The sequence below is a fragment of the Psittacula echo genome (genome assembly GCF_963264785.1).
Source record: "Psittacula echo genome assembly, chromosome: 2".
NCBI classification, from domain to species: Eukaryota; Metazoa; Chordata; class Aves; order Psittaciformes; family Psittacidae; genus Psittacula; species Psittacula echo.
The window spans coordinates 12,378,251-12,400,937 of record NC_137737.1 but is presented as its reverse complement, the minus strand read 5'-3'; the positions used below and the strand labels follow the sequence as shown (position 1 = coordinate 12,400,937).

The 22,687-nt window shown below is 40.5% G+C and overlaps 1 protein-coding gene across 1 annotated transcript in view; it reads left to right on the top strand.

Moving 5' to 3' along the window:
* The window catches only part of SUGCT (succinyl-CoA:glutarate-CoA transferase), a gene marked incomplete at both ends in the record, with an annotated part of 312,897 nt that overhangs the window by 103,845 nt on the left and 186,365 nt on the right, over positions 1-22,687 (top strand). The window contains 2 exons of the mRNA XM_080610616.1: positions 13,112-13,183; positions 17,164-17,261. Of these exons, the coding sequence (XP_080466742.1) occupies positions 13,112-13,183; positions 17,164-17,261 (170 nt within the window). The remainder of the gene's footprint in view (positions 1-13,111; positions 13,184-17,163; positions 17,262-22,687) is intronic.

Below are 22,687 nucleotides of genomic sequence, written 5' to 3'. Positions count from 1 at the left end.
CTGTAGTGACAGGACAAGGGGTAACGGCTATAAACTTACACAGGGGAAGTTTAGATTGGATATGAGGAAGAAATTCTTTACTGTGAGGGTGGTGAGGCGCTGGAATGGGTTGCCCAGGGAGGTTGTGAATGCTCCATCCCTGGTGGTGTTCAAGGCCAGGTTGGATGAGGCCTTGGGTGGCATGGTTTAGTGTGAGGTGTCCCTTCCCATGGCAGGGGGGTTGGAACTGGATGATCTTAAGGTCCTTTCCAACCCTAACTATTCTGTGGTTCTATGAAGGGGGTACGTAGCAATACCTAAGCTTGCTGCAATCCCTTATGGCTGCTGTGCTGTGATTTGTTTTTTGCTGGTGTCCAGAATGCTGAATTATGTATTTCAGTGACTGCTTCAAAGCTGGAGGACTGAAAAATGTTGCTTTCCCTGAAATAACATCTGGTTTTTTTGAGAGAAAGTCTGAGAGGTCTATTGAGGCCATGAATTTGCCTAGCCTTCATCCAGGAAGGATAATACTTGCCAGTTAGGCAAGCTGAGGTCATCCAGATAAAAGGTCCATGAATGAGGATATGGGGGAAGAATGTGAGACATAGAGATAATCTGGAGATCCCATCTTTTTTAGTATTATTATTATTTTTAAATTTAGATAGCAGTCTCCCTTTTTCCTGCCTCACGTGGAGTCACTAGATCCACAGTTGTATAATGGACCTAGACCATTCTCAGCTGCCCTGTCTCAAAAAGAATCAAACCATGAGAATGCCTGACAGTAGAAAATTTCTTTACGTTCTTAGCAGTATATAATTACATGCTGTTGGTATCATTTGGCCAACCGAGGCGAAACACCATGACCAACAGAGCTTTTGGACAATAGAGTGTCTCTATGTCTGCTTGCTTTTGAAACATGCAAACTGTGTGATATACCTGAGGTGGAGCAGTGATGGATTTCATTAGGAGTAGATTGGTGCCTGTAATCGGGCTACAGGCTTTTTATGACTATGTCCATACTCAAAAATAACCAGCGTTAGAGCTTGTGTTTTACTTCAGTCTAAAAGCTGCCTGGACCGAGAAACAAACTGATCTCCTGAACACTCCTCAGAACCTGTTATCCAAGTTCATGATTAGAGCCACATTTAGCTCTGCAATGATGATATACTTTTTCCTGTGTTCCTGTTAGGTACTTGCCACCCCTTCGCTGCTCTAGACAAGAAAGGTGCTTGCATTCACATTCTTTCCCCAAAGGACAATCTTTGCTCTTCCACTCCTTGATTCACACCTTATATTACATGTTAAGAGCTTTGGTTCCTTAGGTCTTTTCCATAGACACTATATTCATCTGTTTTAGCCAGTAGGGTACAGAACAGCATGAAAAGCATGTAGAGATTGTCTCTCTATGGAGAGTCAGCTGTGGATTTGGATGTGAAAATTAAAGAAATGCAGTGTTAGGATGGAGATACCAGTGAGAATTAGTTGCATGATTTTGTTTTGATGACTTAACATGGAATAGTGGTGGGGATTTATCTGTAGATGAATTTTCAGGTTACTGATGTGCTCTGTGGAGCATTCATTGGGTTAAAATGTTCCCTAAATGCTAATGGCCAAAATAATGACCCCTCAAGTCATTGCTACCACTAACTCTACAGCTACTGCTGTTGGTTCTAGCAGGAGGCAAACCACTGGATACTTTAAAACACAACAGTAATTTTCAGAAGAACAGGTCGCGTTACAGTTCCTCAGAACATAACAGCTCATCAGACGAGGTTGTTCTGGTTTGAGGGGTTTTTTGTCAGCTGAATGATTTCTTTTTTCTTCCAAAATATCTAGGTCTAACTCTTAAATCAGCTGTCAGGTTTAGAATGAGTGCACCGCTTTTGTATTGGGTATTTGCCCTCTTTTACTATCAGCTACTTCTGTTGTTGCCTGGATGGGAGCAAACATGATCTCAGGTACATAGTAATAATAATAATGCTTTTTCTTTCCTTCCTCCTGACATGCCTGTGCCTCACCCATCTATTATGTGACCCATGTTTTAACACACATTTGTGACATAAATGCTTGAAGTTGTGATCTTTAAGTTTGCATTCTGCTAACCAGTGTGAGAAGGGAAAGGGAAAACCTGTATGTGCTTCCTGCAGCTGTCTGCAAACTGCTTTTTGTGGGCAGCATTTTAGCAGTGTAAATGTAGTAATGATCAGTGGAAAACTTGATTCCCTCCTGCTTGCTGTTCAAGTTCATGATTCTTGATGTCTGCAGCAGACCAGCAACATGGGGTTTTCAGAAACATCCAGGTAGGAGATGACCACTGCTGTGCAAAGGGTTATGTGCTGCTGTCTGAGTAGGTGTTGTTGAAACATCCCTATGTCACAGCCTGGGTACTAGTAGCAGTGCATTCATTGAGTATTGCATTTTACAAGTATCACTGCACTTGTAGCAGCTCAAGAAGGGCTGTTAGGATGATGGGGCTCACTTCATGTCCTACAGTAAGTTGATACCCAGGGTAAATGTGAAGGCAGTAAGCCTGAGCTGGCCTCGATACTTCTGCGGAGTCTCTTACAAAAGAACGCAAATTGTCTGCTTTAAACCTTGAAATGCCAGAACGCTTAGGGTAGGTAATTATATGCCACCATAAACTTCCTGTTATATTTCCTGTTCCATGAGGTTTTAAGATCAAAAAGATTTTGAGTGGGCTTTATACTTCAGCAGGGTATAAAGGCTGACCTCCTGTTCCACACATTTGAAAACTAGGGTTTTCTTTGCATGTAAAGAGAGTACAAATCTTATTCTATAGGACCTCCATTCTCATTTGGAAGCTGAAATCCAGTGGACAACCATATGTCCCACTCAGTTCAATTGATTTTATGTTCTTTATGGCAGCTTAAGGTTGCTTTGTTTGCTCACTTGGTGTATTTTGTTTTAACTTGTGCAGATTCTGAAAAGAAAAAGACAAATCAAGCAGCTGGAAAAATACATTCTTTGTCTAAAGAGTCTTATGCTTCAGTATGTAACTTGATGTGAAAATTGGTATGCCTCCCTGCGTAATTTTCACTAGCAATCTTTCCCACATATAAGCACAGCTTTGTCAATGTCTAATAAAATGCCCAAGATTTGTAACTGTGAAAGGAAACATATATTGGAAGGAAATTAAATGTACCAGTATCCCACTGTTACTGAAAGCTGTCTCTGTTCGTCTTAATTAATATAAACATTTAAATGCGTTTTGTTACTCCTCTTTATGTATTATTTTTTGGTACTGTTCTAAAGGAAGCTGTAAAACATCCTAATGCTTTCATCAGCACCCTGGGGTGGGGAGGAAGGGTGCCCTTACAAATCCATGCACCTCTTCTCCCTATTTGCTCCTTCTTTCCCCTCCCCAAGTGAGGCAATCAGATAATCAGCTTCATATAATCGAGGGGCAAGAACCTTGTTTCTGTGAAAGGTCGTTTCATAGCCATCTCCAGGGAACAGCGGGCAGGCAGCACTTCAGGCTGTCATCAGGGCTGCAAGAACAGGCCAAGCTGCTGCCAACAGCGTATTTTAGCCCTTCCCAGCACAATGGCAGGTCTGTGTGCCTGGTTTGCTGCTGCCCGTTTGATGCCAACCCCAGTGTCACCAAAAGGCCATCTGGATCATTAGGAGACCAGCCCTTTGACTTTGCCAGCTTATGAAGGCCAGGAGGCTGCTTCTCCAGACTTGCTGGCACCATCCTTCAGCCATAGCCACCAGACTGGGCCCCTCAATAGCTGGGATCGTTCCTGTAACAAGGATCTTCCTCTCTTTACGGGATGTTCATTCTTACTGGAGATCTTTGCTGTTAGCGTGTAGACTGTAACATGGCTGTACTGTGGCATATGGATAGCAGTAGTTGCGTAGCTTTAAACCGATTTGACTGCTTGTGACTGACATCAGGTTTAATTGCAGGGCTGTGTGTACTTGCTTTGGCTTAGCTTTTGTAAATTATTTACTATGAAAATATGTAAAACATGTTTTTTGCAACAGACTCTAGTGGGAGCAGTATATGTTCATGCTCATTTGTCAGCGGACTGAGGTACAGTGATGCTGGTACAGTGTTCAGTATCATAGAATCCTAGAATGGTTTGAGTTGGAAGGAACCTTAAAGCTCATCCAGCTCCAACCCCCTGCCACCTGCCACAGGCAGGGACACCTTCCACTAGAGCAGGTTGTTCCAAGCCCCGTCTAACCTCGCCTTGAACATTGCCAGGGATAAGGCAGCCACAGCTTCTCTGGGCACCCTGTGCCAGCGCCTCAGCACCCTCACAGGGAAGAACTTCTGCCTAAGAGCTCAAGAGCTCATCTCAGTCTCCCCTCTGTCAGGTTAAAGCCATTCCCCCTTGTCCTGTCCCTACAGCCCCTTGTCAAAAGCCCCTCTCCAGGTTTCTTCTAGGCCTCCTCTAAGTATTGGAAGGTTTTTATAAAGTCTGATGTAGATTTTAGGTTGTGATAATAGAAGCACACTTATACTGTGTTGATTCTCCAGAACAAGTTCTTTTGTAAAGGGTAGTTATATTTATTATGCAAAAGCACTCTACAAGCCATAGGTGTAAAAATCTTTCTTTAAAACCTAAGTCAGTAGCTACTACCATAGAGATTTCCTCAGCTCTTTCTCAGCGGATAATTTAACTTCTTAGCTGCTAGGGTGAAAAGTTGGTTAAATATTGGCCAGCACAGTTTTAAATTGGCAAAAAGTGTTATATTTTAATTTCTATTTGTAGTGATTTTCAAACTTTAACAGTTGGAATAATGCTAAACTTGAGGTAGATAAAGGTTTGTAATTGCAGTAATGTGATATTCTTCATCAGTACTTCTCAGATTAATGGGGAATGATAAAAAAGGACAATTAGGGAACAACGGAAGTATGAGTTTTATAGTTTTAAGGAAACCTCATAGAACAGGAACGTGAAGAGGAAGGGGACTTCTGACTTTTAGACATGTGTAAGTGTTCCACTCGGCAAGCATTATGTTGTATTTTCTTAAAATCAGATCTCACTGGCATTATTCCTATGGCCTGGCAGTGGGGTGGGGATTTTATTCACATAAATTGAAGACTTTAAATGACTTTTCATCCTTGTCAGTTCAACTTTTAAATCTCAGTTAGACATAAAGTACTGCTTTAAACCAAAGCGAACTACATGCAGTAAACTTTAGTGAGTCTGACTTAAAAACACAGATCAAGGATACTGAAGAGTCAAGGTTGAAATAGGTTCGAAATGCATCCTTAGTTCACCATAGTGTGTCTACTGAATAGTGCATAGGATCATGTACTGCTTGAGGGAGAGATTAACTGGGAAAAAAGTCGAAAAGAAGGCAAAGGCACATTGGCAGGATGAAGTTTCTTCTACCACTGTCCATCATGTTCTGCAGCTAAATGGCAGATTTCAAATATAAGTGCTGTTTATTTTAAGTTGTAAAAGTGCCAAGTGGTGAAATGCAGCCAGTTTTGCCCCCCTGTAATTGTTATATCCTCGCTGGTGTCTCTGCTGATTTTCATCAGCATTGATGCTAATTTGATTCCTTGCTCATCTCGGTTGGCTGGTTGTCAGAGAAACTCACAGATGATTCAGCTGAGCATTTTGAAGAGCCTTCTCTATAGCAGGACATTAAGTTACTAGGCCCTTTAAGTTAATGACACTGCCTGCTATTCTGACTTGTAGTCTGAGTTCTAGTTTGCTTGCGCTGGGTCATCTGCCTGTAGCTTGAAATGCCAGGCTGATTAGCTCAGTATGAGTTACCAAAAAGATAGTCAGGATTACAAAGCTCACCTTTGGAAATTGCACCACTACATCACTTAAAGCCAAAGAGTGCAGAGGGAAAAGGGACAGAAATAATGACACAAAACCTGCTCTGATGATTTCTACTGAAAGCAGAAATAGGACCTCATTTAGAGTTAAATTCTAAGTAGCACTCTTAAAACCTCATATTTAAGTACTCAGATTTTCCAGAGAGCTTTATCTTATGATTTTTGGAAGGTGTAAGGAGTATTTGTCATTTCTGTTTCAATAATGCCTGGAGGGCCTGTATCAGGATCAGACTGTGGTCGTGTGTGTGTGTTGCTTTTCAAAAGAAATGTTTTCATTGCATTCTTCTACTTTAAAAGTGAAACAAAAACCCCCAATGCTTGGAGTCGCAAAATGGGAAGAAATTGTGTGAACTATTGTGTGAGAAGGAAAAAGGGTAAGGAAACATAGCTTGGATCCAGGCTTTTGAGAGATTATTGTAAATGTTGAGAAAAATATTGTTTAAAGAATAGCTCTGCAGTGCCCTTTAAAATCAATAAGCGTCTATTTTAATTCCCATATAAGTACTAACTGCCTGCTGTCTGTATATATACTTAAATGTTGCTTGCTGTATAAGACCTTGTTTGCTTAATTTCAACCTAACTGAATTTTTATGGCTGTGCTATAAACCTCTTGAAAATAGTGGCTTAAATGGAAATGCTGACACAACATTAATTACACTGGCTCCAGTGTGATACTGTGATTAAAGTTTATTTATTTTGTGTGTGCATGTGTGTGCGTGTGTAATTTCATTGTTGAAAAACTAATGGAAAACTAATGTGGCAATGGAGAATGTGATTCTGTGCCTGATAGTTTTATTTTTCAGCAGCAAGGAGGAACAGTTTTAATGCCAGTTTACAATACCAGAGAATTTATCTTTAATTGAGGTATAGTTTAAGTATTTTAAATTTTAGACATTTGGGGAAAATGACAAGTTTCCCACTTTAAAGCTGTTCACTGCTCTTTCAGGAGTTTTTAAGTGGCTTTTTGGGTGTTGAGGCTGGACGTATATTGCATTCACATTGGAAAATAAAGAGAATTTCCTTGCAGCACATGTTTTTTGATATGATCGGGATGAAACTCTTATCTCTAAAAATAAGGGTATGCAATCCACAGTTAATGTTAATTACACTATTGAATATGAAGGAACAGCTATGAAAGTCCTTTTGGTAAATACTGATACTTTCAGATTGCAAATGGAAGTGTTGCATCTAGACAGCTAGGAAATGAACAGTGCAAATACCATATGAGCTGAAGAAGAGTAAGCAAGAGAGGGATCCTGTCTCCAACCTAGATCTCAGACAGTGATCTGGGGTTGGAGCTGCCTTGTTTGCTGTCTGTTCCCAGCAGTTTAGACTTCTCACATTAGGTAACAACTGGGTAAAAATGTGACACAGTCAGGAGGGCAGAACTTGGCTGTCTTGCTTCCTGCATGAGTGTTGAGGGTAATACACGAAATGTAGATATCCCTGTTTGATGCTGTGATTTTGTGTTAACTTTGCTACCACTTCTGGTAAGACGCATTCAGAGCATATTTAACGGTTATCATCGTATTTGCTCCTGGATGAGTTGTGCAAAGGCATTTTTCCACACTCACACCTGCATGGAAGTTGAAGGTTGATCAGAAAAACTGTCTCATGGCTCATGGGCTCTGCAGAAGTGAACAGTCTCCCTGGTTGTTAGTCTGTGGTCTGCTTTCTTTGACATCAGTGCTGGTGTTCTGCCTCATCTCAGAGACCAAAGTAATCATTCCCACTCTTACCGTAAACACCTTTCCCACAAGCTCGTGGCATCCAGTCAAAAGTCTCTTCTCTGCAAGAGAATTATTGCAGATGTTGTTAATACTGATCTGTCTGGTAGACTGTGACAGCTGTGAAGTCGCAGGATAGTTCATCATGCAGCATGGCAGTGAAGGGATGGACAGCTAGTTCGGGTTGAGAAGACTGGGGGGAAAAGTGAAATCTTCATGCGGAATGCTCTTCTTCAGCTTGCTCAGTGAGAACATTCAGCGTACATTAATCCAGTCCATGAAATTTACATTTTTATTTGTACTGTTTGCTTTCACTGGAAGAGAGTGCAAAGTAGGCAAATAGCTTCAAAGTGTGTGGTCTTTATGATTTATATGTGGTGCTCAAAACTACCACTGACCAAGCTTTTTGGTCTTGTTCCCATTTGTTACAGTAATTGAGTTGTTATGAAAGGATTGTGCTCTTCCCTTGAAAGAAAAAAGAACATGGTCACTCCATGGTTCTGTGGCACAGCTGGTGTTTTATTCAAACCAATGTGTAAAGGTAGAGAAATGATGTGCCAAGTTTATCCCATCTGGAAGGAATGTAACTGTTCTGGATCTGAAGCAAAACTGCGGATCTCCTACTCTTTAATGTATTCGGGAACCAGAGTTTATAAGGTTGAAAGAGAAAAAAATCACCACATGCCGTAGATGCATTTGATTGTCAGAAGAAGAGAGCCTGCATACAGGTCAGTCAAGTCCTGAATGCATCACCTTCTAATTGCCGCCTTTAATCTACATTAAGACTAGAGAATGCTTGTCCTTAAATGACCTTTGCATTGCGTCAAATATCACACTGGAAACTTCAAAGCGTAATTGAAGACAAATTATGCAATAAATTAGAAGTAACACCGTGATTTTCTGTGGTTCCAAGCCTGCAAGAGACCAGCTTTTCTGTTTGACCACACCAGTTAATACCAGAGAGATACTTCAAGCACAGAAACAGAGACCTATGCATGGTCACATAATGTTTTACTGAGTAATTATCCATAAGTGAGTGAAAAGACTGCTTAAAATGGGAAGATGGAGTGGAGCGGAAGGAGTGACATATGAGAATGAATCTATTTTCCTTAAAAAATGTTGGTGATAACGTTTCAAAGCTTTGTTGAAAATACTGGTTTAGTTTACAGACTTCTCAAGTGTGTGCTTGTTCTGCACTGTCCCCAGCTGATCGCAGAGGTTTGTTACCTCGACTTGTGATCATTGGAATTGGCACTCTTTTAATTGGTCCCTTAAAAACACATGCAAAGGTATTTATGTGTGATTGATGATCATTGCACAGATAAGCTTAAAATTCATAAAGAAGACAATAACTACAAAAGATTGTAGGTCTTTCAGTAGCACTGTCAAAGCCAGCAAATTTTGGAAGGCCACTGACTTAGAGCAGAGACTGGCTAGTTTGGCCTCACATTATGGCAGCAAGTCTTGATTGACTCTGATAATGAACTATGGTTAAGTTTGGCCTGCATTTTTTTTGTATGGTCTGTTGTATTGTATAGTCTATGTAGCATTTTTGAAGAATGCTTGTAAACCCCTTAAAACATTTCTGAAGGTGATAGTTTCTATTCCATGTGTTCAGGGAGGTTAAAATGTTTCAGTACACCAAGAATCTCAGGTGTACTCGAGAGTTCTAAGATGAAACTAGGAAAAGTGCGGAGTCTTAGTGAGGTCCCATAACATCCAGTAGTCAGTGTGAGGTTTTGGTGCATGCACACTGGACTTTGAGATCTGGCTTTGAACATGCATATTTTGGTGTCATGTGCTGTATGTATCATTCAGTGTGAATTGGAGATTTCTTTCTTAAAAAACCTCAAGATTTTCACACCAGACTGAAAGCTGGGCCTTTGGATGCTCACAATCTGTCACCACCTTTCCATGAATAGGATGTGGACTAATAACTTTCTTGTTTGTTTTTTGTTTGTTGTCTTCACTGAGGGATGTCCTGTTGCTCAGGATATCACATGGGAGTAACAGGTTAAATCATGCTCATGCTCTGAAAAGTCTTATCAGAAGGCCTCATTCTTCAGAGAAGGGGGAAGGGAAAAAAGGCTTCTGTGCTTATGTGAAATGATTCAATGTGATGGACAGTAGTTTATCAAAACAAAATCTCATTAAAATCTGTCTGCGCTCTTCCCTTACTCTCCTTTGTATAATAAGGTTGTGAAGCTTTCTGCGACCAGACAGTAACCTGTGTATGTGTATGTGTATGTATGTGTACATTTACAGGTGATGAATAAAACCTTTGTTATCACCCTTAAATGTTGGCATCAGTATTGTGCTAATGACATTTTGAAGTTTCTGCTTTATCAGCAGCAATGACTGGCAAATAATCAGTTGTTATGTAATGGGAAACTTAAAATAGCAGCTGAAGACGTTTGAGTTAAGCTTCGTGGAAAAGACACTGCTGCATTTATTATGATACCATTTTTGTTGCGTAAGGGTATGATTGTTGGTTTAGCTTTTTAGACTTATAATACAATTAAGAATAATCAGTTTTCCCACACATTCCGCAAAGCAACTGAAGCACACATGCTCATAACCAGGGCTTTGAAAGGGTGACTCCCACTGCTGCATGGGCAGCCCACAGATACAGATGCGTGTCTCATCATGGTGTGCAGCTATGGTGTGATTGCATCTTACAGAGATGGAAGTCTCCAGAGAAGTTACTGATAAATAGTAGACTCTCTCAGATTTGCCCATGCTACCAATTTGCATGTATTTTGGAGTTTGGAGGAAGGGGATGTGTGTATATGTACATATGGCTTTGCAATCTGTAAGAGGCATCCAGACTAGAAGCTTAAAAGAATGTGTGAAAGAATTTCTAATTCGTGTTTACTGGAAGTAGTAGGTGGTCGCACCAATAAAAACTATATTGTGTTGCATACACAGATACGTCTAGTGTTTAACCCATAATTTGTGTGAAATGTGTGTGGCTGGTTTTAGAATTCAGAGCATCAGCAAAGACAGATCAGGATTTGGGCAGGGTGTTCAGAAAACAGATCTTGCCTGTAACTAAAAGTAGTAAGTTTATGCTGACAGTTTTAGTTCATAACTATTCCTACTAAAAACCATTTACTCGGGGGGGGGGAGGAGGGAAGTGTCTTACATATTCCTACACCAGGCTCTGTCATGATTGTTTTGTACATGAACGGATATATCTCAAAAATGCTTATACATTCATACAGAACTTTCTTTTCTGTATTCTTTTCCCCATTTTGTTCTGTGCTCATCACTTTTCACAGCATGAGTATGCAGTACCTTTATATTGTGCGTGCTTCTGGACTTTTAACATGTTGGGTCTCAGTGGAACTTCTTTTGCATGCTTAGGACTAAATGTTTGCTGGATTTCTCTTTGCTCCCTTAAAATCTTAGACTGAACAATATTATTTACCAGGAAATGAAACACAGTGACAGTAAACAAGTGATACCCTAAATATGATGTACTTGAATTTCAGTAAGGACGTAGTTTTCCACATGCGGTTTTAAAGCCTTGATTATACAAGTTTACTGATGACGCCAAGCTGTGTGGTTAGGTTGATACGCCGGAGGGAAGGGATGCCATCCAGAGGGACCTCGACACGCTTGTGAGATGGGCTGATGCCAACCTTATGAAGTTTAACCATGCCAAGTGCAAGGTCCTGCACCTGGGTCGGAGCAATCCCAGGCACAGCTACAGGTTGGGCAGAGAAGAGATTCAGAGCAGCCCTGCAGAGAAGGACTTGGGGGTGTTGGTCAATGAAAAAATGAACGTGAGCCAGCTTCAGTGTGCGCTCACAGCCCAGAAAGCCAACCGTATCCTGGGCTGCATCAAGAGGAGCGTGACCAGCAGGTTGAAGGAGGTGATCCTGCCCCTCTGCTCTGCTCTCGTGAGACCTCACTTGGAGTATTGTGTGCAGTTCTGGTGTCCTCATCATAAAAAGGACATGGAACTGTTGGAACAAGTCCAGAGGAGGGCCACAGGGATGATCAGGGCACTGGAGCACCTCCCGTATGAAGACAGGCTGAGAAAGTTGGGGCTGTTCAGCCTGGAGAAGAGAAGGCTGCGTGGAGACCTCAGAGCAGCCTTCCCCATAAGCATGCAGAGGAGAGACTGTTCATCAGAGACTGTAGTGACAGGACAAGGGGTAACAGGTTCAAACTTAAACAGGGGAAGTTTAGATTGGATATAAGGAAGAAATTCTTTACTGTGAGGGTGGTGAGGCACTGGAATGGGTTGCCCAGGGAGGTTGTGAATGCTCCATCCTTGGCAGTGTTCAAGGCCAGGTTGAACAGAGCCTTGGGTGACATGGTTTAGTGTGAGGTGTCCCTGCCCATGGCAGGGGGGTTGGAACTTGATGATCTTAAAGTCCTTTCCATCCCTAAGTATGATTCTATGATTCTATCATTCTATACCGGATGGGAAGAGTCTTAGCATGATTGTAGTTGTATCTGTATGAAAGATTGCAAGTTGGAATAGCGTATTCCTGTTTGTGAAGAAGAATAAGCCACAGTGGCATGAGAAAACTTTTAATTATTGAAGTGTTCCCACATCATGGCTTCTATTTGTTTTATTTAACTAAAATGTGTAGTAAGAATTCACTTCTTTAGATCAGGACATGAGAGCTCATAACAGAAAAAGTGATTTCTGAAAGTGGGAGATGGGATTTTCTCTCTGCAAGGGCTGGTCACCATTAGTGCACCAGGCTCTGCTGGCCTCTTGCATTGAAGTCAAATTCATAGTGAAAAAATTATTCCCAAGAGCTTGTGAAAATCATGGTTGTGACAGCTGTGACTGAAACTGCAGTTACACACCCTTGTATAAGGGTGAGGTGTGGAGGAAATCTAAGTGGAGATGATTTAGCCTGAAATGAAAGCTGTGATCTCCTACCCAGTTAAATATTCAGTTCATCATGAAATGTGCCAGTAAGGCCACTGAAATGAAGTCAAAATTAAAGAACATAAATCCTCAAAGCTGGATGAGAAGTCCCATTTTGTCCAGGAGCTTGATCTTGAGATGACTGACCAAGGAGGTAGCTTAATCTTCAGCTGAAGAGCTGGAAAGATGTAGTCTATCCCTTTCACCCCCATGAAGGTCCCTAATTTGTCATAGCTATTTGGCAATTATTTTTTACTTGCATATTTGGCCAGGGTCTGTGACACCTCAGTGCAGGTGTCTGCTTGCAGTGAGGCTGAGTGAAGCTGAATAAATAACTCCTGGCAAGTGTGTGTTATTCTGGTAAATCCTCCTCAGTCCCTGTGAGTGAGAGACATATTTGCAAGATTTCAGGATGCCTCAAGCCATATTTTCAGCAAATAAAATATTAACCAAGATAACTTCTCAACTTTAGAAAAGTTCTAGAGTAACATTAAAAAAATCAAAATGGATGCATCCATTCTCAAGGGTGACTTTGAGCCACTTTTATAGAAGTAGAGATGGAAATGGAATAGATTGGAATGTTTAGGGAAGTCATTTGAACGTTATTTACAAAGTTTTCACTTCAAAGATGTGCTAATATTTTATAGTTTAATTACAGATTATCACCTGCCTTTGTTCTTCCAGGCTTTTAAGACCAAGGATGGCTACATCGTGGTGGGAGCTGGAAATGATCAGCAGTTTGTCACTGTGTGCAAGGTAATGGTGTGTTAGGAAACACTACAGGAATGTGTAATAGTTTCCATTCTGACTAGGAAATTAATTGCCAATTGCTTCTTAATTCTTCTTTTTCTCTGTGTGAAAATAAGTAGTGAGTATAAATTCTAACCTTGGTTTCTGGCTTGTAGTTCAGGGGACTGATGTGGGTTCTGTGCTTTGCTTCTGTGTTCCAAACACCCCAATTCCCAAACCTGTGGGTGCTGAACCCCTTTAGAAGCCTGTCCAGCTGCACAGCTGATTGCTTAAACATTAACAAGCTTACAACCTTCCAGTTGTGGAGTGGTGAATGTCAATGGGAGTCACACTGGTGCCTTTTTCAAGAAGTGTGACAGTATTTCTCCATAAAATGCATGATAGGCCCACTCTTAACAAAGCAAAGCTGGGAGATGGGTCATTCCTCTATAATCTTTTAGGAGATGGGCCGTGCCACTGTAATTACTAGTTGAATGCATAGTCCTTTAGAACACAACACAGTATGTGCTGGTCTGTGCTCAAGGAGTAACTTGTGGACTTCTTAGAAAAGAAATATTACAGAACTGTGAGCTGACTTCAAATGGTGCAGAGGTACAATGTTAAAGAACAAGTCTTCACACGGGACTGCTGTGTTCAAAATCTGGTATCTTCATTATTTCGAACTGAAGGAGCACAATGCTGGCAATTCTGTTTTTACAGAGGGTGGCTGAGGAGGTTGTAAAATAATTTTGGATTTGTCCCATACTCTTTTCGTGTCCTTTTAATACCTAAAATTGCTTTTTCCTGAGCAGTGAAAAAAGAGAAAGAGTGGTTGTAAAATTGTCCCAAATAAAGTGTGGTGACACTCCAAACAGAAGACCACAGTAGCGTGCAAGCCGGGACAGGAGAAGTTTTGCATATAGCATTATTAGACAGCAATTTTAAAAGGAGAGTTCTACCTTGCCCTTTTGGTTTTTCTCTGCAAACTTGAATACTTAAGCTAACCACAATCAGGAAACTGAGCATTATTTTCCTTCATTTGTTCATTGTTCATGTTTATGTCAGACATTTCACATTTCCATGGATGTTCACAACTAATAACTGGAATATGTAGTAAGGAGACAGTTCTGTTGTGATTCTCTCAGTACAGGGGTACATATCCGTACCTTGCTATTTGGAGGGTCTGGTTTCACTTGCTTGATTTGTCTTTCTCAGTAAGTAACAAGTTAACCTCTTCAAAGTTTGCTTTAGTTTGGCTGCATACAGGTGTCCAACCACTAAGTGTGATCATTACCTTAACATGACGGAGAAGTGTCTACCTGCCTCAACTCAACTCATTTTTATCAAAGACCCATTGTCTCATGAAGGAAATCCTTCAGGACATACATATAAATGTCTTCTTGGTGCTTTGTCACCTAAGTCAGGAATTACGTACCAAATGCTGGTCATCCTACCGTCTTTGAGTAAGGCAGAGCTGAGGATCTGGCTCAGTAGGTTCTGACACCATGGTGTGAGCCAGAAGGCTCTGAAAGTTCCTGCCGTGCATTCACCTCACTTTAGGGTGCAGCTGAGACTTGTGGTGTGACTTGTTGCTACATTCTCTCTCTGTAATCAGTAAGACATGAGTGGTACCCCAGAAGATGAGGCAGTGCTTCTAAGATTTGTGTTACTTCAGAATCTGGAGGTCAGAAATTAACTGAAATGAATATTTGCCCTAGTCTTCAGGCTGATGTTTTTTTGTTTCATTCTTACTAACGTGTTCTGGTATTTCTAGAATTGAAAGTAGGATGTACAGAATATGGAAAAATTATGTTTGCTCACATTTCAAAGAGAGTGAAAAAATAAAAGAGAGAAAAAATAGTTAAAGTTTTGGGTAATGGTTAGATTTTTCTATAAACCATTATCTTATTTGTTTCTAAAAAAAAGTCTTTTTACCCTTATCGAGTCATTGAAGGTATGAATTTGGGCCATTACATTGCCCAGAAATGGAGTGATGTGGAAATCAGCAAAATGCTGTGAAACCCATTAGAGGTATGCTCTGAGCTAAGTGGATGGTGATTTGGAACTTAAAACACCATGAAGAGGGAGAGCCAATAAAGGAAGATGACTTTATTACGGGAAGGCCTGCAACATCCTAGTGAACTTCAGTAAATACAGAGACCACTAATTCAAACATAGGAATTGCTATTGAAGAACCTTTCTGAGATGAGTTGGTGCTAAAAATACAGGCTGTATGGAAACTGTTACCCTGAAGACACATACTGTGGAGATGGAACAGCTGGCTCAAGCTGTATACAATTGCAGACATTCTACTTCAACCATATCTTTTCAGGCAAGCAGAAAGAAAAAGCTGGAATAATTCACTGTGATATTTTCAGAATCAATGCACACTAACTGTAGATTGCTTGGGGACTTGGATAATTGCAGGAAAACTTTGTAAGACTGCTAGCTGAAGTGCAATTCATGGCAGTCAAGTGTTATAAAAGCAGATCCTGATGTATGGCTTCTTCAGTATAAATAGGAATACTGAGCAAGACTCTTCAGAAGACTGAGCTTTTGTGTATAGCAAAGGAGAGTATGAGCAGGTTTGCTGGTGTTGGGGGACAAAACACAGAGTGCAAACTCTGAATGTGCATCTGAAAGCTTGGAGGAGGCCTAGAAAAGAACAGCAGTTTTATTCCAAGTGGTCACAGTGAAATAAGAAAGTAACATTGGCAGCGTGATGCAGAAAGATTAATGGCTCATTAATGAATAACTTCTCAAATGTGCATTTGTTAGTCGCAAAAAAAAAAAGAGAAGGACATATATAGACACGCAGCTTTACAACAGATGCACATTAAGTTAAAGCTGAAGTCAGTAACGTTAATTAAAACTGTAGAGTAAGTAACTCCATATGACCAGTTTTCTCATATAACTCATCAAATGGAACCATAGTTTTCTGATTAATTTCTGTTTTGTTTTTTTTTTAAGCTGTCATAAATAAGTATTCACTATCATTTACTTTGAACAGCCTTACGTGGTTGGTTGTTTTTTTTCCTCTAAAGCAGTAATTTGCAACTCCAAAATAGCAGTATTAAGAAGAGGAGATAGTTTTAAGGGGTGCCAATATTATTGTTAATCTTTAAGACAGGGAGAGAAGAATATTTTCTGAAGTTAATTTGTGATTGTCGTGATTTTCATAAACTAGATTGTGTAAACATAGAAGGAAAAGAAAATATGCTGTGAATTAAGAGTTGATGGAAGATGCTAGATTGATGTTTATGTTAGCTTGCAGATAAAAATCATAGAATCATAGAATAGTTTGGATTGGAAGGGACCTTAATCATTATCAAGTTCCACGTCAGGGGCACCTTCCACTAGACCAGGTTGCTCAAAGCCCCCTCCAACCTTGAACAATGCCAGGGATGGGGCAGCCACAGCTTCTCTGGGCAACCTGTGCCAGTGCCTCAGCACCCTCACAGTGAAGGATTTCTTCTTTATATGTAATTTTATTTCTTAATTCTTTCAGAAGAAAACATAAGAATGTATATGACATTTCAATAGGAAAAGACTTTTTTCTTCCTTTTTTTCTTTCCTTTTTGACAGAAATTATTGAAATGGAAAAAAAATGTTCTTAGACATAGCTTTCCTCAGTCTAGCATATGAAGTACAGTCATATTTCTTGTTCTGTGACATAGAACCTAGTGCAGGATAATCCCACAGATCTCTCCAGCCTTACAGGAACACTTCACAGACATTTGTAGTGTTCTACGGTAAGAATTTCTGCTAGCTACTGGTGAAAGCTATCAACTAAGATTTGGAACTTCAGTTTCTTTTTTGTCTTTTCTGTACTTGTTATGTAACATTAACCAGGAGGCAGTATCTTTTCTTTATTTCCTAATCTATTTTAAAAGATTAATGAGAAGTAGGGATTTTTGGAAAGCTATCTTAACTCGGTAATGAATTTCTTCAGCTACATAAATACCTCCTGTCAAGCACATTTTTTTCTCTCCTTTATTTTTTCATAGATCCTGAATTTGCCTGAAGTTAGTAAGGATTCCAGATACAAAACTAATACACTCAGAGTCAAGAACAGAAAAGAACTTATTGACATATTGTCAACACGGTGAGTTAATTAAAAGGGAAGAAATGTTATTTAATCTGTTAATGCAATGGCTACTCTCTCACTGCTGGTTCTGTACTGTGGTACTCTGTGCCCCAAATTCACCCTGGGTCAATACTTTTGAAATCAAAAGGATATATACTTATATGTACTTGTGAATCATCCTGGTAAATACTTCAATTAAAAATTATTTGAGAGGCAGCACAGGAACCCTTTATTTGAGAGATTAAAATAGTTTAGTTATCTTCCTCACTGTTTAACAAGGCCCACTCTGTCAAGTGCTCTTCTGTTTAATGGAGAGGATGTTAAATTTCTATGGCATAAGAATAAAACCTAAGCTCTGTAAAGGTGTCTTCAGCTACTCTGGGGGACAAGCAGAAGAGGCAGTATACGTACTGTTGTCAGTGATTCAAGAAAAGGCATGCTATCGTTTTGTCCCTTGGCCTGTATGAGTCTTTGTCAACAAATGTGTAGCAATGATCATTCCGGCAATTTTGTTGCTTGGGGTTTTTTTAGGAGCATGAAGTCAGCTGCCTTCCCTGTTCATTTCACCTGAGCAGAGAGTTTTAGTAGCATGCTTCCTCTCTCCTCACCCCCACACCTTTTTTGGCTGCTGAGAACCAGAATCACCTTGCATTAAAGAGTGCAGAGGGAGTGATTTTTCGTCTTCCTGTTGCACTTGCAGTTTTGTTTCTGTCTTACGCGTCTATTTTCAGATGTCCTGCCCCCAGTGACACACTGACTTTAAAGGTGACTTTACATTTTCAAATAATTATGGTGCAACTGTTCATGATAAACTTTTGGAACTCATCTTTTACTTGCTTTCCTATAACAAATGATGTGACTGCACAGGTGAACCAACTCTTCCTGTAAGTTTCAATCCTTTGAGAGGGAACAGTTATCTTTTGATATTTTTGAGCTCTTATTGTCTTGTCAGTCTTAGTTTCACATTTGGTTCGTGTTGACTTATTACTTGGAGTTCATTTAATTTAATGTGGCATTTATCTGATATACTCTGGTACCTTATAAAAGTGTCATTTTGCCATCCATAGATCAAATACTTAATAGCTTGTTGCTTGTGGTTAATGTTGAATGCTTCTTGTTTTTTCATGGGCAATATCTGAATATGAAGATAAAGTTCAAGAAACAGTTGTTCTTTCAGTGAATTGCCAGAATTCTAATTTGTTTTTATATCTGTAGCTATTAGTTCATCAGATTACCTCATTGCTCTTTCAATTACTGCTTTATGTCTTTTTTTGTCAGAGTTTATGTTCTGTTTTATTACCATCATTTAGGCTGAATTTCTGTGTAATTTATATGGAAGTATGTGACCGTATACACACTTCTGGAGTAGACATTTCCAATAGTATCCTGTTATGTCATATTATTGTGAATTCATCTGGCATTCAGTTTTAAAACACTGACTATAACAAACACCTTTAGCATTCTAATGGAGGTTGGATACGTTTCTGTACGCATTCCATGGTAACTTTGCTTTTATTCACTAATGCACAGTTGTTTGTAAAATTATACGTGGTTCATTTTTGAAGGTACTTAGAGAATTAAATGAATAGTTTGTCAGTGCTGAAAAATGTCAGCCCTTGAGAAATGAAGGGAAATGACAGAAGGGTAATAGCAGAATGTCACTGAAAAATATCTTAAATCACTGATTGCTTGATAGTATTGCAGCACATGGAATATATAAACCTGGGGTGCATTAGTTGGAAAGAAACACCTGCAGACCCTCCCATTTGCTCAGTGTTTGTACACTGCTACCCACCTGAAAATGAATTTGTGGAGACATGAGCTGGAGCAGCTTAGAAGAGTTGTGATTTTCTTGACATGGGTTCTGCTACAGCCAGTTTTGTTGAGATGAGCCCTTCTGTGTGGTGGGAGGCAAAAAGAAACATGAAAGTCCTTTAAGGATTTAGTCAGGCCATTCATCCATGTCTCATTTCTGATGCTGTGCCAGGCAGGTCACACACAACTTAAGGCAAAGCAGCTTTTTTCCAGTGATGTTGCAATGGAAAAAGTCAGCAAACTTGTTTGGTGTGCCAGGCTGAGCAGTAAAAAGCAGGTAAAAAATTGCATCTGTGTATAGGAATCTGGTGATTCCTGAATGTTCCTTCTCTTTCATACATGCTTAGAATCACAAATGGGAATTGTGGTCCTGTAGTGGAATCCTTTGAGAGTACTTCTGTGAAAAGGCCAGCACGGATGTGGTCTGTGTCTCAGCATCTCAGCAGTAATTACGGTGACTAGAAGCACATGAGAGTAAACATACAGTTGTGTTTCCTTCTGTTTTTCCCCAACCTCTTCTGCCGACATTTTCTGTTTATATATCTTTCCTTTTCCACAAGACATTGGGGTTCTAAGCACCGTTTGTGTAGCAGATACTTGGATCTGTACTTGCTTGCAAATATCACTGCTGTTGCACAGTAGATAATATGCATACATTTTTTCTAAGCCATTGATGCTATTACAATTTTATTGAACTGAGGTGCCAGCAGAGCCTAGAGTAGGCTTTCATTAACATATCTAATCTGTCTCCTTCCTCCTGTGTCCCTTCCAGACTGTTTCAGAGGTATGACTTACCTTTTCCTATTTTTCTTAATTTCAAAATGGACTAACTGGAATTCATGTGCGCAGTAAGTGCAGGAAGAAGGATTCCTCCTCCTCCTGCTCCTCTTTAGGAAAAAGATATCCCAGGTTTTATTTAGGAATAGAAGGAGATGTTCAGACCTACTCAGAGGGTCAGGAACTCCCTGAAGTCTTGAGCATTTAGTTTGCTGCATGTGTGGAGCTGAAATTCTTACAAACGTCTGACCTCTGAATACCAAAGAGACAGTTGATGCCTTTCATTTGCTAGGGTTAAGCAATTGAGACTCTCTGGCCACAGTTTTATTCTAGGTGTGTGCACAAAGGAAACGTTGGTAAAACCAGTAAATGTTAAAGAATGTTGGGTCTTTTTTGAAAAAAGGCTGTATCTTGGGAATTCTTGACTCAAATGACCTCTAATTTAGATCAATAATTTTACTCACCACCTGCAGTAACCATGCCAGATTTCAAGGCGGTTAGATAAGCATGGGGATTATATAGCACTTAGAAGAAACTGACCTTTAAACAGCAGACGTTTCAGAAAGGTGTGAAATGACCTATTCATCACAGTCCTGAACTAAGTGATAATACAAGATGGAGGTGAATATGGCTTGAGACGTAAATGTAGCTTGAAACAACAGCTCTGAGAGGTGTGAATTGTGCCATTCATTTCAGGAAGAATTTTTTCAGCCTCTCTTTTCCCTGACAGAGATGAAGAGTGAAGCACATCTGCCCTTAGCTCTTCACCCCAACTTGCTGTCTGTTTACAACAGCTCAACTCGCTCTGTAGGGTACATGTGAAAGAACAAGGGGGAAAGAGGAAGAGCAGGTAGGGGTGGTTAAATTCACATACCCACAGAGACTGTCAGATCTCAGTGAATGGGACTGAAGGGTTGACCACTCTGAGGTGGTATGCTACTTTGAGGGAGACCCAGTTCTCACACTGGGGCAAAAGGAGGGAACTACAGAAACCAGTCCCATACATCTTGAGAGGGGGAGTGTTTTCAGTTTCATTTTATATGGGGAAATTAGTATAATGCTGCAAGGACCAAGGACTATGGGTTATAGGATAGTCACAGGGAAGAAGCGTGGAGGCCTATGGCGTATTCTGTACTTGCTTTGCTGCTGGTGGTGGTGTCTTTTTCCCATCTCTGGTCCTCATCCTTCTAGGCTCTTTTTTTCTCTGTCCCCATCATCTTCCTCCCAGCCTATTTCCCCGTTCTCCTCCCACGGCTGACATTTGGACACCTACTATGTTTGCTTTACAAGAAAAGGAAGTTTCAGTGCCTTCTGTATCTTCCTCTTCATTTAGGTTACATTTCCCCCCAGTGATTCCAAAGCAGAACTCTGAGAAAAGCAAATTGCCTCTGAATGCCTTCCTTTCTCAGGTGTGTGCCAAGAGTCAAATTTAACATGACCCTACCCTGGGTGGAGGTCAGGTTCAATGGCTACCACAGAGGCCCCTGAGGCTCCCAGCTCATGTGAGAACTGACAGGCTACAGAGCACTCTGGTTTTTATGTTTCCAGTGGAAACCTCTGGTTTGTGAGTTAGATGTACATCTATCCAAGAGAACCAAGTTTTAATTGTTGGTCTGCTCTACACTTCCCTTCCACTTTTACCTTTGCTTCCTCTGGAACAGAATGGCACCAGGCACAATGTAGATTATTTTCTATGTGTAGATGTGCATACCTATGTCAAGACACACATCTATAGTGTGTACGTGAAATTTGAGATGCAACTGCGCAAAAGCTGGTATAATGCCAGTTGGAAGAGAAGCTGCTTTGAAGAAGGGGGTTTAGTCTGTTGGTGTCCTTCTTCAGATTACCCCAAAAGTTGAACATTAACATCCTACCCTGCACCTCAGTAATGCAGACATGTTTTAAGGCAGTGCAGCTAAATGTATACTCCAGGGTGCTTGGGGAAATTAACCTGTAAACAGAACAGCGTGTGGGGTTGTATGAGTACAGGGGAAAGGGGAATAGCAGACATGGCTTCAGCCTTTAAAGTGAAGCAGCTCCCATAATGAAAACCACATAAATTCATCATGGTTAGCGTTCCTGCAGTTATAGCTAAATTATTGTAGGCTTAAAACGAGAAGTTTAAGGCTGAAAACGATTTGGAGTGAACCTTCTGTTCCTAGCACTTACATTTTAAAGGCCTTATTCTAAGCTATGCGCTGCAGCTGCATGTTGCATATATAAGTGTGAGGGGAAAAGGAATGAGAAGGAAGGAAGCATGGAGGAACCTGAGATCGTTGCTAAATTGTTTCCACCTAATAAGGAAGAGAAGGGCACCTAAAGGGGAAAGTGTATTGTAAAAATGCTTAAGTTGCCCGATGACGAGCGCTGTTAAATTCATGCTCGTTGAGGCACTCCCAGGCTCTGTAAATCTCCTTCCCTATCCCCACCATTTCTGTTCCTAAACCCAGAGCCTTGCAGGCTGAAGTCACTGCTAATAGCAATGCAGCAATGAGGATCTGGTTGTTAATTGCTTCAGCAGGACAGGTATGTGACAGGTAATTAACTTCAATGTGGCACAGCTGGCAAGCTTTCCTTCCCTCAGTCAGCTACCTCAGCATCGGTGTGGACATGGTCGAGCTGTGTGGGCATCGGCTACCAAACTGCTAGAGGTTGCTTTAAAATCCTTTGGTTTAAATTGTTACTGGTTTTTAATTTGCATTTAGTATTTAATTTCACTTCTATGTGTGCAACTGAGAGAGATCAGAAATGTCTCAAACATCTGATTTTTGGACTGGGTAAGTTGGGTATTTTCTGTGTTCTTTTCCCGCCATTTTATGAACCTCCAAGTGTTTTCATACATGTGTGAAGGT